Genomic DNA, 16,483 nt, shown 5'->3' on the forward strand with positions numbered 1-16,483 from the left:
TGTGTCAAATGAATCGTCAAACAGAACTGTCAAGGATCCCCACCCTAGAGTGCTTTTATGGTGCTTTTTCCGCCCACCATGCATGAATACATGGATAGCTTTATGCTCCTTCCTAAGTCTTCTTATTCAAAGTTATTGGACATATATCCGGTTAACCTCTATTTATGACATGACCAGCCATTTTGACGGAGCACAAGGTTTATCTCCTCCTTGAGTGGTTTTATCGAATATCGAGTTGTATTCAATCCGACCGGTGGGTTGTCCTATATCAATATCATTTTTACAATAGGAAACAAAACATTTTCTTGCCTCTCCTCCTCGCCATGCCAATTCGTAGGATAATACAAAAAATATTTTTTTTTGCTAACAATCGGGACATCTTTCATTACAATTTCGTACCATCAATTTGAATTCTTCCTATTTGAGTGCCTTAGAGCTTTCTTTTCTTTTTAGAGGGTCCATCTGCAATTCCTTCCTTTTGGCACTTTTTGCCTCCCGGGGTATTTTAAATTCGGTGTCAGTAAAAGTATTAAATTAAATATTATATTCTTTTTGGTATTTTTCCATTAATAGCTTGGCTGTTATATTCCAAATAGTTTTTACCGTAAAATCCTTATAGTTTTGGCCGTTTTTCCTTTTCATATTAAATGTCCAATCGGTCAAAATATTGGCCAGTGCCGAGATTGAGATGTTCGCATCCAAAATGTAGTTTCTATGTTTTATAAAGTCCATAAACTGTTTCCATACATACTGGTGATTAATTATAGTGTTTTTTGACTTACTTTCGGCAACTATTTCTTTAATTGCACTTAAAGAATCATTTCCAAATCGAGACATTTTTAGAATACCTATTAAAAATAATTTACGTGTAAGTGACAAATGTGTCATTGTCGAAAATTACCCCTTCATATGGGATTTTTTGTACATGAGTGAAATATTCGTTACAAGCTTATCCTTCTCTCTACGTACGCTACTGAGCATAGGCAAACCCATCTCAACTTCCTCATTGATTTACCTACCATTTTTTCGATCATTACCACTTTTCTTGACGTGTGTCGTGTGACGCGTGTGGTGACGCTAGCTCGTGTGTCACGCCCTTCAATTTTTACTCCCAGCGCGCGTAAGTAAGTTCCATTCAAAAAGGATCTTTTTTATTTGCATTGATAATAAGTGCTTTTTCTTCTTCAGTACTGAACAAACAGGAGTGTCTTGCAATGTTTTCTGATGACGGGGAGATGACGGAATTTATAAAACCTTTTCTATTGGAAGGACCCACTGAATTGTGGCTTCTCCAATTGGAGACAGCGATGAGAGTAGCTCTAAGAACTGCTTTTAAACCTTGCAGAGGGGAATTGAAAAAGAACTTGAACAAGAGAGACAAATGGTTGCTGGCGAATTGTGGACAGCTGTGCAACGCTTGCAGTTTGGTAAGCATTTTTATGATGTTAAAATAATTTAAAATCTTTGGTTTTTAATTAATATGTTTAAAATCTTTGGTTTTTGAGGTATTTAAGGATATTTAAAAATGCATGCTACATTAGAATATATTATTAACACCCTGTACATTGCCGTTCAGAATTAATTCCTGCGCTGAATTTTAAGCCAGAGAAATAATTTATTGAAAAATGGCTAAATATTTTCTACTATTTTTTATTAGATACAATGGACGACTGACTGTACAAGGGCTTTAGTCCATGCCAAGTTGATGGAGAGTAAGAAACCTTTGAAAAGACTGAGAAGGAAACAGAATCAGGTGCTTTCTAAGCTCTCGGAGCTGAGCAGAAGGGAGCTGACTAAGCTACAAAGACTGAAAGCCAACGCCTTGATAACCATCGAAATACATTCGAGAGATGTCATAGATAGATTGTACAAAGCAAGTTAGTGTTGGTTTATTTTCTATTTTTATTTCGGGTAAACACTACCTGTTCACGATAGATCATCGAAGTTAAGCGACGTTAGACGATGCGAGAGGATTTACGGGTGACCGTCTATAAACTGCTCATTCACGCCGGTTAGAGACCGAATGAGATCGGATATCTCGTGAGTAAAAGTTTATTTAGACACTCGCGAAGTCGGTAGGCAATTAAAAATGATATGGCCGAAGACCGCGGTTCGGATTCCGCGTAAACAAAGCAGGCCCTGTGCAGATTAGTCTTAGCAGCAAAAAGAAGACGTTATACTTTACTTTTTATTTTTAATTTATACATCATTATCATCTTTAATAAAAAAAATAATAAAGAAAAAAATGTGTGAATATTTTTACTATAGGCTATTTTTTATCAGATTGTAGAGACACAAATGCATTCGAATGGTTTTCTCAATTGAGATTCTACTGGGATAGAGAAACGGACGATTGTGTCATCAAACAAACCAATACGAATTTTAATTATGGATATGAGTATAATGGAAATTCAGGAAGATTGGTTATCACCCCTCTAACTGATAGGTATGTCTCATGGTTTTATTATAAATATAAAACAAAATGTTAAATAAATTAAAAACAGTTCACCTTAGGTAAATATGGTAAATATATAAGCGATACCAAATAAACTTTAAGTCACGTGATTAAGCTTGACAGGCACAGCGTTGTCCACTTTTACATATTTTATAACCCACAAAATTCTAAAAGTTACTGGTTTGTGGAAGTATGCTTTGGAATTAAATAAGACAATAGAAAATGTCATTAATGACTTATATTTAATTAACAATTATAAACAATCAATGTAATTGGCTGTGACAGTCTCGATTATATGAGATTAGATATGCAACTGGAATACTTAAGTGTTTCTGCTTCGTTTGGTTGGGAGAAAGGCCTCACCCTCTTCGCTGCACTCGTCCGCTGGTGGGTAGCGTGATTGTCCGGCTAACGTTGGAGAGATTGTGAGACTCCACCAGTCTCAGTGCGTGAGCTACTTATGGGGAGGGTCAATTCTCGTATCTTCCTAGAAGATAACAAACAGCAGTATTCTACTGAACACAATTGATAAGTACCCAGTTTTGTGGTGGTGTTCTAAATTACCAATTGAACTGTCTGTTGGTTGCCAATGAAGGTACAATAAAAATAACTTATGATTAAACAACATATTAGTGATTCAAATAAACAATAATCAATATCTAAATCCAACCAGTACTTATTATAATAAAAATTATAATTAAAATTTAAAAAAGAAAATAGGCAATGACAGTTTAAATTAAGTTATAATTGAAAAGATTGTCCAAACTATTTAAAGAATATAAATATAGAATTATAAAAAAATATAAAAGAAAAATATTTTGCTCTCTCTCTCTAGAAAATTTCAGACCACCACAATCACTTCGGTACGACTTGAAAAAAATATATATTGTTACAGTAAATTATTTGATTTAATTTGTAGACACGTGTAAAAAGAATAAAAAAATATGTAAGATAAAAAAACTAGAAATATATGAAAATTTAAATTAGAACAAAAGTTAATACTAAAATGCGATATTAAAAGATAAATTAAAAAAACTAGATAGAAAGATAGGATAAGATATATATAGATAGGATAGAAAGATAGGATAAGATACGAAAAACGATAAATGCGGCAATTCGACAGATAAAAACTAAAAGAAAAGATATGTCACTCCAGGAACAAAGATAATGCATCCGCCAAATAAGATAAAGATAAGGTAAGGTAAATTTGGCAGATACCCAAAAACAACAAAAAACAAAAATCTATCTGTCGAATGGCCTGCCAATAGACACCACCACTACAGGGTCCAGATAAACAAGAGTTGCCTTCTGGCAAGCAAGGATTCGTTAAAGGTGACATAAGTCGTATAATATAAATATTATAAAAAATCCTTACTTACCAGAGTCCCTCCTGGTTCGTCTCTGAGAGTACTCCTGCAGTGATTGATTCTATTCATGGCCCCTGAGATTGCTAAATCGAACACCTCTGCGGGTTCCTGTTCGACAGCTTGCGTCTCAGTACATAAATAAGAAAGATAAAAATAATTAGTACTAAATAAAAGTTAAAGGTATTAGAAAAATTTTTACAAAACTACCATACACGTGCTACTAAGATAAGAAGATAAAGAAATGATATAAAAAATGAACTGTGAGATAAAAAGATAAAATAGAAAAAGGAATTTAAAGTTACAAGCTAATTAAATAATTAAATCAAATAATTAAATCATATTAGATAGTAAGAAATGTTAAAAAAAATAAAACTAATAAATAATTTCCAAGTCGTACCTCGTGCCGGTGTCTGGAAAAAAAAACTAGGTGTTTAAGCAAAGAAGATCGAGATGAGAGAGAGTGATTTTCGGCAAAACAAGTCTCTTTATAGAATTCTCCCATTCATTTAGACATGCGTTAAGTACCAAATGTCAATATAAAAATTTATAATTAATAGTAAAAATAATAAATACGATAAAATTTCCTAAATACCTTCAAAAAAATGTGTGTAACAATTGCATCTTAATTATTTAACACTAAACAAAATATTAATAATAAACCTTCGTTTTCATTAAAAATAAACAAATTATTATCGGTAACCCATAGGCAACCAGAAAATATATAAAATATTTAAACAATTTAAACTAACAACCATCGCTAGTGATGTGTACCACTATCGAGGTTCCGCAAAAAATCGATAATATATAAAAAAACGGATAAACGATATAAAAGGAAAAATGTAACGAAAATATTTTCGTTACAATTTTCTTTTAATCAAAATATTTTAGGAAAAAGTAATTAGAAATATATAAATAGTTATTATTTACATCAACAAAACTCACCTCCTTAACAGCAATTAAGAGACATAAAGGGCCATTACTACCGCCAGAGTAAGTAAACCGACAAGTAGCGACAGTCCCGTTTTCAATTTTCTTTGCGGCTGCGCGAAATAAGTAGGTTATCTGTCATATGAAGAAGCGAACTTGCCACTGTTACCATTTATCAAATACCTCTATATACTTTATTTCAAGTATACCTTAGGCAACGAATCGTTTTTTTAATTATTTATTAGCTGTAAGATATTTTATACATTCAAATTGAGAAGGATAGAAGAGAATAAATAGAGAAGAAATTAAGGATAAAACAAAACAAAAAAAATATGTATAAAACTTTATAATTAATTCCACTTCAAATTATGAGCAGTGTATACCATGTTTATAGGACCACTTCGTAAGTTGAGCAGTTAAATACGTAGTCTATCTGTCAAACACGTCAAAACGGAGAGAAAGAAAATTTTGTCCCACCACATCAAAAGAGCCGACGGTTTCTGTCGCTACTCGGCGATCTACTTACTCTACTACCGCTTTTACGTTCAAAATATTCTAATAAGGTTGCGATGAGTTTTTTCCAAAGGCTATTAAGCTATCTTGTTAACTTTGCACTAAAAGATGTTCTAAAAAGAACAATGTTCAACTGCAAGGTCTGCTAGTAATTTTTTAAGCTTAAAGTATCACAACACAATTCATTTAAACCAAAAACTCGTAATACAAAACTAAAATGTCAAAACGAATGACAATGTCAGGAAATAAATAAATAAAATGGTATCTTGACATTTTTTACAGCAGAGCTACCACCTGAATCCCCAGCGGGAAATTTAAATTCCAGTTAGTCAGCCTGGCGTCGAATATGTGTCCAAGGTTGGCAACAATGAATTTAAAAATCGCGCCCTCGATTACGTAACCAAAAGTTTAATTGGTATCGCTTATAGTTACTAAAACGTGCGTTTGCATTATATGCATTTTGGTGTATTATAATACATTTATATATTTTTCTGTAAATAGGACGCAAAAAAATCATTACTTACAGAGTTTTCTACAAAAAGGGGTGTATCATACTTAATGGAGTTATGCTTTGAGAAACTATTTGAGGTGGTGTAGTTGTTAATATGGTAAAACAATATCCTTTAAAACAATCACGATTTATATTTGTGATTGTTTTTTTTATGATTATTTTTCAAGCCTTCTAATATAATTAAAATATAAATTCTAAAAATTACAATATTCTTAATACGTTTAAGCTAAATCCTTATCAAATATCAAAACGAGTAACACAAAAAGAACTATAGTCATGATCTATTGGTAAAGTATTTTCAACGAGAGAATACATACTTTGAATAAGAAGACTAAGGAAGGAGCATAATGCTATCCATGTATTCATGTATGGTGGGCGGAAAAAGCACCATAAAAGCTCTTTAGGGTGGGGATCCTTGACAGTTCTGTTTGACGATTCATTTGACACATTTGAATTTGATTTGAAATTTTGTGGATTTGTCAGTCTTTACGGAGCTTATTTTATGTTATTTATTATTTATTCTACTACTGATAGTTGTATAAAGGTAGTAAATCTAGATGAAAATTGTGGCAGCACTTAAATTAACAGTGACACTATCGCGATTTATCGAAAAAGACTCTAAAATAGTTGGTTGTGTAGCGTGCGGTAGATCTCGGCAAAAATTGAGTGAAATAATGGAACAACTTTTCGCTAGTAAGTGACTATATAATATACATACGTGTAGTACCAAACCAAACCAAACCGATCATTTATGAAATTCACTTAAATTAACTAAATTATATATTTTTCTTGCATTTTAGCTTTTATTTATTACTTGTCAAAGATTAGATGTCAAAAAATTTAGATACGTTAATTTGACTTACCTGCTTCAGTAGCGTATCGGATGTTTGTGGTAATAAATACTTATTATAACTTATCTATTTTTATTAGAATTATATATTTTTATAACAATTTTAATAATTACCAACATTTATTCACGACGTAAAATAAAACAACAAATTATTGAGTCTACCCCACGTCTACCCTACATCATAGTTTTACATTTTTTAAATAAAATTAGAACGACACTGATAAACCGGAATTTAAGTCGGCCATATTTGAGGCCCATCGCGGTGTACCTAAGATTTTTGATATGCTCCTTCCTTAGTCTTCTTATTCAAAGGAATACATAGGTATCAGTGACAGTTGTTTCTGTCATTTTAATTCGCAGATTAAATGTATTTTCTGTCATTTGTTGGAAGTCGTCTGTCCCAGGGGGGTGACAGTGAAATAGGAAAATTGGAAACAGTCATTAGTGTCATTCCTGTCATTCTCCTCACGACAAGTATGGCCGCCTAGACAAGGACAGCATTGTTTTTGTCTAACTATTGTCTAACTTCACAGTTTAGAATTGACAGATTTCAGTTTCAGAGACAACTTCAGATTTGTTCTAGAACAAATTCGAAAATATTCGACGCCATTTTAATTCATTCCGTTTAGTTTCGTTTTGGAAGTTCAATTTAATATTTCAGCTGAAATTTATAAATATAAAGGTAATAAAGTATATAAAATATATATTACATGAAGAATCCTGGAGAAAATGACGTTTCTGCAGTAGTAGGTATGTCCCATGTATATGAAAAATAGGTAGTAAATAAACACTGTTTTTACATTTTTTAGATGCAAGAAAATGGTGTTATAATCTCTTTGATCGGCGATTTTTTTAAATGGAAACAATTTACAGCAAGGTAAGATCCTTTAACTATAGCCAACATTAGTTATCTCCAGTATGTGCGATTTATTGTCAATAATGCAATAAATCGGACTGATAATCTGATTATGTTATCCGACTAAAAGTCTTTTTTGCATCTTTTGATTTATGTCCTGTTCAGGTTCTTTGGGAATAATGGACGCTTTTTTTAAACAGTATATTTATATTTTATACCTAATGATATTTTTACATTGTTAATTTTAGTATAAAAAAATTGTTTTTCTGTTTTCAGGTTTTTGTATAAGGCTCTCGTTTTCATGTTCATGTGTCCGTTTTCTGTCCTTGAAGTTTGCGAATGCGGGTGTTTATTTACAAATTACTGTAAGTCATGCTTATACCTTAACTAATTTACGTTAAAAGTGCATATAATTAACTAATTGGTATTGAAACAATACAATCCCTTATATTTTTATATTTATTTAGTCACGTTGTTCCATATTTCAAATAAATATATGTGAATAAATTATTTTTTGGTTTTATTTATGAAAAGAAAAAATACAAAATACATTTAAACTGAAAGAGGGCCCGCCATTGAATAACCGGAAACGGAAATGAAAATTAAGCCATCATGTCCTTATCATGTCAACCTGTCAATTGGAAAGTTAGTTCTCCAGACGACAATGAAGGTTTTCGGTGGCGTATCGTGTTTCCACGATTTAACACAGAGTTGACACTTCTTTCTAGTTAATTATTTTATGGTCTGTCCAAAGGACGCATGTATGAAATACCTATGAAACATTGGAAACCGACGTTATGCCACGATCCACGATGGTTTTTGCAGTTCACACTTCACAGCACAGCTTTTTAAGTTTTTAATGCCACTTTTTCACAATTATCACCGATTGGAGTAAATAAAACTTGAATTAAACTCCATAAAGCCATAATTACTTTGAAAATGGACGCTATAAACACTTTTCGGAATTTCTTTAATGAGAGCGGTTTAGATTTTGAAAGATTATTATGATTTTTGAAGATTCTGACTTTGACAAGAGAAAATTATTTCTGTTTTTGTCAAAGGCAAAGGTCAAAGGTTTTTGTTTGCCGTTGTTCTTAGCGACCGCTATAGCAGCGCCAGATCGCGTATAACGGTCGCGACCCAAAATAATTTCGCGACCTAAAATTTTTACGGGCTTTCCAATCTAAACTTGTTGCATTTATCTATGAAAATATTGACTCAAAACTGACAACTAAAGAGACAGCTTGATTTATTTGTCAAATTACATAGAAACCAACGCCAACCCAGCACAATATTTCTTTTACTCGTAATAAATTCCTTGAAATAATAATTTCTGAATATTTTTTAAAACGTAAATGAAAAAATATTGTTTTATACACGACGGTAAAATTGCATTATCGTCTCCCGAAGTTAATTCACTCGCGATTTCATCGCTCGGGAATTAATCTTTTCATCGACGATAAAATACCATTTTATCGTCTTGTATAAAAACTAACTATTAGTTACTTAATTTTGTAGGTGTTATATTACTTTAACTACTGCCCTTCACCTATACCGAGGTGGAAGTCCTAAGGGACCAGCTGGTACAGGCAAAACTGAGACTGTCAAGGATTTGGGCAAAGCTATGGGCATGTGGGTTATAGTGAACAACTGTTCAGAAGGCCTGGATTATAAGGTAAATTAGAAAAATAGAGAAGAATTCTATTTCTATATTTTTTTCTTGGTTATGTTTACAGAGTATGGGAAAATGTTTCGCTGGTCTGGCTCAAACCGGTGCGTGGGGATGTTTCGACGAGTTCAACAGGATTAATATAGAAGTTTTGTCTGTGGTGGCCCAGCAAATTTTGTGTATTTTACAGGCTCTGTCGCAAAAACAGAAACAATTTATTTTTGAAGGTTTGGAATGACTCTTTGAAAATACTCCATTTTTTCGTATAGATTGAAATTCTCCATAAATTTTCAACTTTGATATGAAAAACTCTACATCCAGAATTAATCGTTTTTAAGGAAAAAAAATATTCAAATTTTCAGAGCTAAAATCTGTCTGCCAGAAAAAAGTTGTATAACCTAAACATCATTATTACTTTTCAAAAACGAATGTTTGACAGGAAAATGTATGAAATTTTAGATAATTTAAATCTATAAGAAAAAAATGATAATATTCCTTTAGAATACTAAAGTTGTTTTCAACTTCCGGTACTTCCGGAAATGCCGCCATATTGAAAATGTTTTTAATTGACATATCTCACTGTGAAATAATGATATGCTAAAAAGCTCCGATCTAGATATAGTTCATATCAAATAAACTTTTAGTCACGTGATTAAGCTTGACCGGCACAGCGTTGCGCACTTTTACATATTTTCTTTTAATCAAAATATTTTAGGAAACAAAAATAAATTAATTATAAATATATAAAGAGTTGTTATTTACATCAACAAAACTCACCTCCTTAACAACACTTAAGGGACATAAAGGGCCATTACTACCGCTTTCCCGTTTAAAATATTCTAATAAAGGTGTGATGAGTTTTTTACAACGGCTATTAAGCTATCTTGTACACTTCGCACTAAAAGAGGTTCTAAAAAGAGCAATGTTCGACTGCAAGATCTGCTAGGAAAAAAATTTAACAGTGAAGTATCACAACACAATTCATCTAAACCAATAACTTGTAATACAAAACTAAAGTGTCAAAACGAATGACAATGTCAGGAAATAAATGAATAAATGTGGCAACGTGACATTTTTTACAGCAGAGCTACCACCTGAATCCCCAGCGGGAAATTTAAATTTCAGTTCCCGAATTAATTTTCAGAATCCCCTTCACCAAGCGCAGAATACTTGAGGGACTAGGCCCTCTAAGACTCTGCGGTGATGAGATGACCTGGAACCGACATTTGGAAAATGTCACAAGGAGGGCGGTGACTACACTAGCGGTAGTCAGACGCCTTCATGGAAAAATCTGGGGCCTTAGACCACAGATGGTGCACTGGCTGTACACTGGAGTGGTGAGGCCTTCAGTAACATATGCATCCTTGGTATGGTGGCCTAAGGTAATGCAACAAACAACAATGCTTAGCCTCAGCAAGGTGCAAAGACTTGCTTGTCTGAGCATAACAGGGGCGATGAAATCAACGCCCACTGCATCAATGGAGGCGCTTCTGGACCTTCCGCCTCTTCACATAGTGATCCAGGCGGAGGCAAGAATGGGACTCTATCGACAACAAAGTGTCTTGTCTCTGGGAAATAGGACAGAAACAGGACACTCAAAGATGGGAAATCCTATCGGAGGACCTCTACTCCAAATAAGATCGGACCAAATGACCCCTCTTTATCACTATCACAAACCATTCGAGGTGAACAAAATGGATCGAGGAATGTGGACAGATATAACATTCCTTCAGGATGGACTAACCTGGTATACAGACGGGTCAAAGACCGCTGAAGGAACAGGAGCTGGAGTATTTCGGGAAAGACCAAGGGTAAGTTTATCGTTTTCCTTGGGTAAAGACTCAACCGTATTCCAGACAGAAATCTTCGCCATTCTACGATGTGCGAAAGAAAACAATAGAAGAGCTTATTCAGATAAGCTCATCAATATATGCTCAAACAGACAGGCGGCACTTGGGGCGCTTATGAGCCCAAAGGTATCGTCGAGACTCGTCTGGGAATGCCTAGGTGAACTGGAAGCTATGGCTCGACGGAACAGAATTAAATTATTCTAGGTGCCGGGCCACAGCGGCATCCAAGGCAACGAAAAAGCCGATGAGCTAGCTAGGCAAGGATCATCGGCATCTTATCTTGGTCCAGAGCCAGTACTGGGAATACCCAAATGTATGGCCCGTAGTGCACTAAAACTCTGGATCAGGAAAAAGCAGAATGTCCACTGGAGAAACCGACACGGGCACAGGCACAGCAAGGCTTTTATCCAAGGACCTAGCTCCAAAACCGCAAAAGAACTGCTAATGCTTAGCAGGAATAAATTGCAGATTACAACAGTCCTCTTGACAGGACATATGGCTGTCAAGTGTTACCTGAACAAGCTCAATCTGTATCAAGGAAGTCTTTGCTGCAGACTCTGCGATAAAGATCCTGAAACAGCGGAGCACATAATATGTCACTGCGAGGCTCTGGATCGCAAGCGACACTTTTTATTTGGGAAAGCTAGGCTAGAACCGGAGGAACTATGCTCCCATCCTATCAAGGACCTGCATAAGTTAGTGCAGGGCACAGGGATAGGAGAATGGGTGCAGATATAGAAAGGGGACAAACACAATAGACCTCAGAGGTCGCAGTGTTTCCGGCAGAGGACGGCCCCTTATTGTGGAAAAAAAAATTTCAGTTAGTCACCCTGGCGTCGAATATGTCCATGATTGGCAACAATGAATTTAAAAATCGCGCCTTCGATTACGTAACTAAAAGTTTATTTGGTATAATTAGTTCTACAGGAACTTCTAACTGTGTATTATGTGACACCCTGTGTATTATGTTGTTATAGGTTATGAACTTACTATAAAATGGACTGTAGGAATATTCATCACCATGAACCCTGGATACGCGGGAAGAACCGAGCTTCCAGACAATTTGAAGTCCATGTTCAGGCCCATCTCCATGATGGTACCCGACAGTGCTATCATCGCAGAAAACGTTCTATTCAGTGACGGTTTCACCAACACGAAAGTATTGGCTAAAAAGGTACATCCAAAAAAAAGAAATTTGTTTTTTTGCTTGAACTAAACTTCAATCTCCTTTTACAATATATTTTATTAGGTTTTTACATTGTACCAACTGGCAATACAACAACTGAGCAAGCAAGACCATTACGATTTCGGCTTGCGGTCAATGGTAGCGTTGCTGAGATACGCTGGACTAAAGAGAAGGCAAATGCCTCAAATTCCTGAAGAACAAGTGGTGTATTTGGCCATGAGAGACATGAATATAGCCAGGTAAGTAGGGAAAGCTTGAATGGTTAGCAACCTAGATCATATTATACTTACGTGGATAAGTAAATCACTATGGAAACTGTCGCAAACATATCAACGACTCCCATTTATCTTCTTTTTTTGTTGCACACGCGGTGCTTTGCGCCAAATTTGAACATTAATTTTAAAAATTTAATTTGTAAAATGCATATATTAACAACTGAATACTTTACTTGCCTATGAAAAGATAATTCACACTTAACTTTCACACACTAAACACTTTCTAGTCATTTTTGCGAGTATAGAAAGTCCAACGAAAAAAAATAGGAATATAGTTGCACAAACTTAAAATTCACTTCTCACTGAACACACTTGCATCCTTGGCTATATAAAAACGGTCGATAAAAGAGTAATTAATACAATTTTTAAAATAAAAAAACCCAAAAAACAAGCGTCGTTACACAATGGAAATAAGATTATGACATATGATTATGACAATATGATGACAATGAAAAGTTGGTTTCCATTACAATGTATAATTTGTACTTTCTAAACCGTATAAAATTGTGATTATTTTGGAAATACGTGCAACTTTTAATGCGCATGCGCAAAGTAAGGTCCTCGAGAAAGACAAACCTATTGAACGTTTCATAAGTGCAATAAAGAAGGTTTGAAAATGGCATGTCGTGATGTTGGGGACATATTTTTTAATGCTAAACTTATGGCGTTGATTTATCCACGTAAGTAGGTATATATGATCTAGGGACAATTCTAATACAAAAGTTGTTCTTATTTCTAGATTTACATCAAATGATTTGCCCTTGTTCAGTGGCATCATGTCGGACATTTTTCCAGGCGTGATCATTCCTGTCGTCGACTACATAGAAATAAACGCCGCCATGACAGATTTCATGACCGAAAATAACCTACAACCGATTCCTGTAGCCATGACCAAGGTTTCTACAATTATATAACTCCTAAAACGCTTTTTAAAGCGATATTATTTTAAGGTTATCCAATTGTACGAAACCAAAAATTCCAGACATTCCGTTATGATACTTGGAAAAACTGGAACTGCCAAAACTGTGACGTGGAAAACGTTGCAGGGTACTTTGGGAAGGCTGAAAGATTTGGGCAAACCAGTGAATTATGTCCAAGTTAGTTTTATTTTAATTATTATAAATTAAAAAAAAAACGTCAGACCATTTGAAAAAAAGAGTGCGGAAAGAACATCTCCTGTAATCTTTTAAAAATGTATGTGCTAAAGTAATCGCAAAACAATTTCCGATGCATGTGATCTTTGAGCTTTGAGTGACAAGCCATGGCGACAGTGCTGCCAGATTGTGATGGATTTATAAGGGAAACAAGATTTTACGTTTTATTTTTAATTTAATAACTAATACTTTAGTATTTAAATGATGTATTTGTTTTATAGCTTATTTTACTTATTACATATTGGCAAAAACTAATCCATTATGAAGATTATTCTAAGCGTTATTATGGGTTATTTATTTATTTATTGATGTACAGGGTGGGTCAAATTCGAAGCTTTTAAATGGAATCACCCTTTTCTATAGGAGATAGACGAAAACTAATATCGGTGTCTGGAGCTCAATTGTCATTAAAAACATGATGGTGAAAACCGAACCTCAATATCTGTTATCGTTTCGGAGTTACGGGGTGTTTTTCAAAAATGTGCATTTTTAACAAATCGCTGTAACTTTTTTACTATGGAAAATTTTGTATTTTTATGAAAACATTTCCAAAGCACCTTTTTACGTAGAATTTAATGGTTTAAGTATAATTTTTTTAAAACTAATAATTTAAGAGTTATCAACAGAAAAATTGATTTTTTATTTGGGACACCCTCTATATTTTTAATTAACTGAAAATAATTTAAAATGACCTTTCCAAAAATATAGCACACTTGATATTTTAATCCCCTTCGAAATACAGAATTTTTAAAAGTTCGCCACTTTTAACTAGTAGGCTTTGGACCCCTTATTGATGATATGCCCTTAATGGGACTGGAAAACATATTTTTCCAGCAAGACGACGCACCGCCTCTGAACGCTGAAGTTATAAGCAAATTTTTGCAGCCAATTTCAAGAAAAATTGAAATTGAATAGCTAACCAAGATCCCAGCCGTTGGCCGTCGAGGCCGCCTGACTTAGTGCCCATGGATCTAATCCTATGGATATATTTGCGGATGAATAAAGGTTCCTTATTCTTCCGTATAATCTAGACAAGAATTAGAAATACTTAGCAGTTATGAGAGGGAATCTTTCACCCCTACTGAGTTAATGAATTCCGCGAGAAATGTTCAAAAACTGCCCCGTCTGTCCATAACAGAAGACGGTCCATATGTCGAACACCTGTAGCAAAATCTCATGTCTTGGTTTGCTATTTATTTTTACTGTTATTAGATATAGTTTAAATGTGTTGATGTTGGTTAAATATATTTTAAATTGTTATAAAATTCTGCATCTCTCATAGCAAATATTATTTTCGTTTTAATTGATTCTCACAGCTAGAATATTTTTGCATTACAGCCGGTGTCGTTCAAACCCTACTTATTTAAAGCGGGCGATTTTTTATATACTCTATATCTCGAAGAGGAATCGAGCAAAATATCAAGTGTGTTATATTTTTGGAAAGGCAATTTTAAATTCTTTTCAATAAATTAAAAATATACAGGGTGTCCCATATAAAAAATAAAATTTTCTGTTGATAATTCTTAACTTATTAATTTAAAAAAAATATACTTCAACCATTAAATTCTACGTAAAAAGGTGCTTTGGAAATGTTTTCATAAGAATACAAAATTTTCTATAGCAAAAAAGTTACAGCGATTTGTTAAAAATGCATATTTTTGAAAAACACCCCGTAACTCCGAAACGGTAAAAGATATCGATATGCGGTTTTCACAGTCATGTTCTTGACAAAAATTGAGCTCCAGACACCGATATTAGTTTTTGTCTATATTAGTTTTTGTCTATCTTATAGAAAAGGGTGTTTCCATTTAAAAGCGTCGAATTTGACCCACCCTGTACATCTTACAACACCATAAGTTGTAATAACAAGTAAGTGGGTGCTATTAATCCACAAACACTTAATAATCACAGAATTTAATAAAAACTAACGTAGAAATAGCTTTGAAACTGGTAGAATGTGCTTACCAATCACTTCTCTGACTGCAGTCAAGGATAATAAAGGACCTTTATTGTCACGTTCTCGTTCAAAATAGTTTATCAGGGAAGCTCCAAGCTCTATGCTTCGACTGTTTAAATGCTTCGGCATATTTTCAACACACAAATTTCAAGAAATGCAATACAAAAACTCGAAAATTTAGTTCTTAAAAGAACTGACTGTGCTTAAAAGTACAATTTAAAAAAAATACTACGAAAACAGGCAAAAAACGAGAATTACTCACAAAGATCAGCAACAACACGATATTATACAAAATAATGACTGATATTAGGATAATTGTCAAATAATAAACGACAACGTTGCTGAAGACGCCGCAATGTGACCAACACAGCGATAATAAAATTCGGTTTAAACTACTTTTTGCAGTTTTAATCTAAATAAAATATTGTTACGGATTCCGTGGGTCCACTAATTTAAACTCACGATAAAATACTTAACGAATTTATTTTCTCACTTTATACACAATTACTAACTTATAACACACAACAAACTAACTATTTATAAGATTCCTTCACCAAATTGTCCGATTTTCAATTTCCACGCGGTATATTCAAATTCCAAAAACTGTCTCAGTTGTCGATGGCTCCGGCTTATATACTCTATTGACTGCTTCTCGAAATTTCCCAATTCTCGGAAAGCGTACTTCTTCATACCAGACAATTCTATTGTCTGATTCCCTTACTTCTCGACTTGACTAAAAGATGGCGCCTGAAAAAGTCTTTTAATTTGTGGCGGATACGTTGCGGTTGTGCAGGCAACCAGTAATACATTTTAATTTCTGGCGGATGCGCCATTTTTCTTGACATTGCCCCTTTCTCAAATTTGATCGTCCCGATCAAGGTTTCCTGTCTGGTATCTCTTCAATCGATCCAGA

General features: G+C 34.1%; 1 protein-coding gene across 1 annotated transcript in view; it reads left to right on the plus strand.

Annotated features, from left to right (window-relative positions):
* Positions 1 to 16,483, plus strand: part of LOC115877727 (dynein heavy chain 2, axonemal) — a 129,843-nt gene that overhangs the window by 48,455 nt on the left and 64,905 nt on the right. Inside the window, exons 28-36 of the mRNA XM_030894014.1 lie at positions 1,189 to 1,427; positions 1,658 to 1,877; positions 2,284 to 2,446; positions 8,998 to 9,154; positions 9,216 to 9,375; positions 11,976 to 12,172; positions 12,248 to 12,423; positions 13,199 to 13,355; positions 13,410 to 13,556. Coding sequence (XP_030749874.1) covers positions 1,189 to 1,427; positions 1,658 to 1,877; positions 2,284 to 2,446; positions 8,998 to 9,154; positions 9,216 to 9,375; positions 11,976 to 12,172; positions 12,248 to 12,423; positions 13,199 to 13,355; positions 13,410 to 13,556 — 1,616 coding nt within the window. The remainder of the gene's footprint in view (positions 1 to 1,188; positions 1,428 to 1,657; positions 1,878 to 2,283; positions 2,447 to 8,997; positions 9,155 to 9,215; positions 9,376 to 11,975; positions 12,173 to 12,247; positions 12,424 to 13,198; positions 13,356 to 13,409; positions 13,557 to 16,483) is intronic.

The sequence above is a fragment of the Sitophilus oryzae genome, unplaced genomic scaffold (assembly GCF_002938485.1).
Source record: "Sitophilus oryzae breed Bouriz unplaced genomic scaffold, Soryzae_2.0 scaffold_1498_pilon_pilon, whole genome shotgun sequence".
NCBI lineage: Eukaryota > Metazoa > Arthropoda > Insecta > Coleoptera > Curculionidae > Sitophilus > Sitophilus oryzae.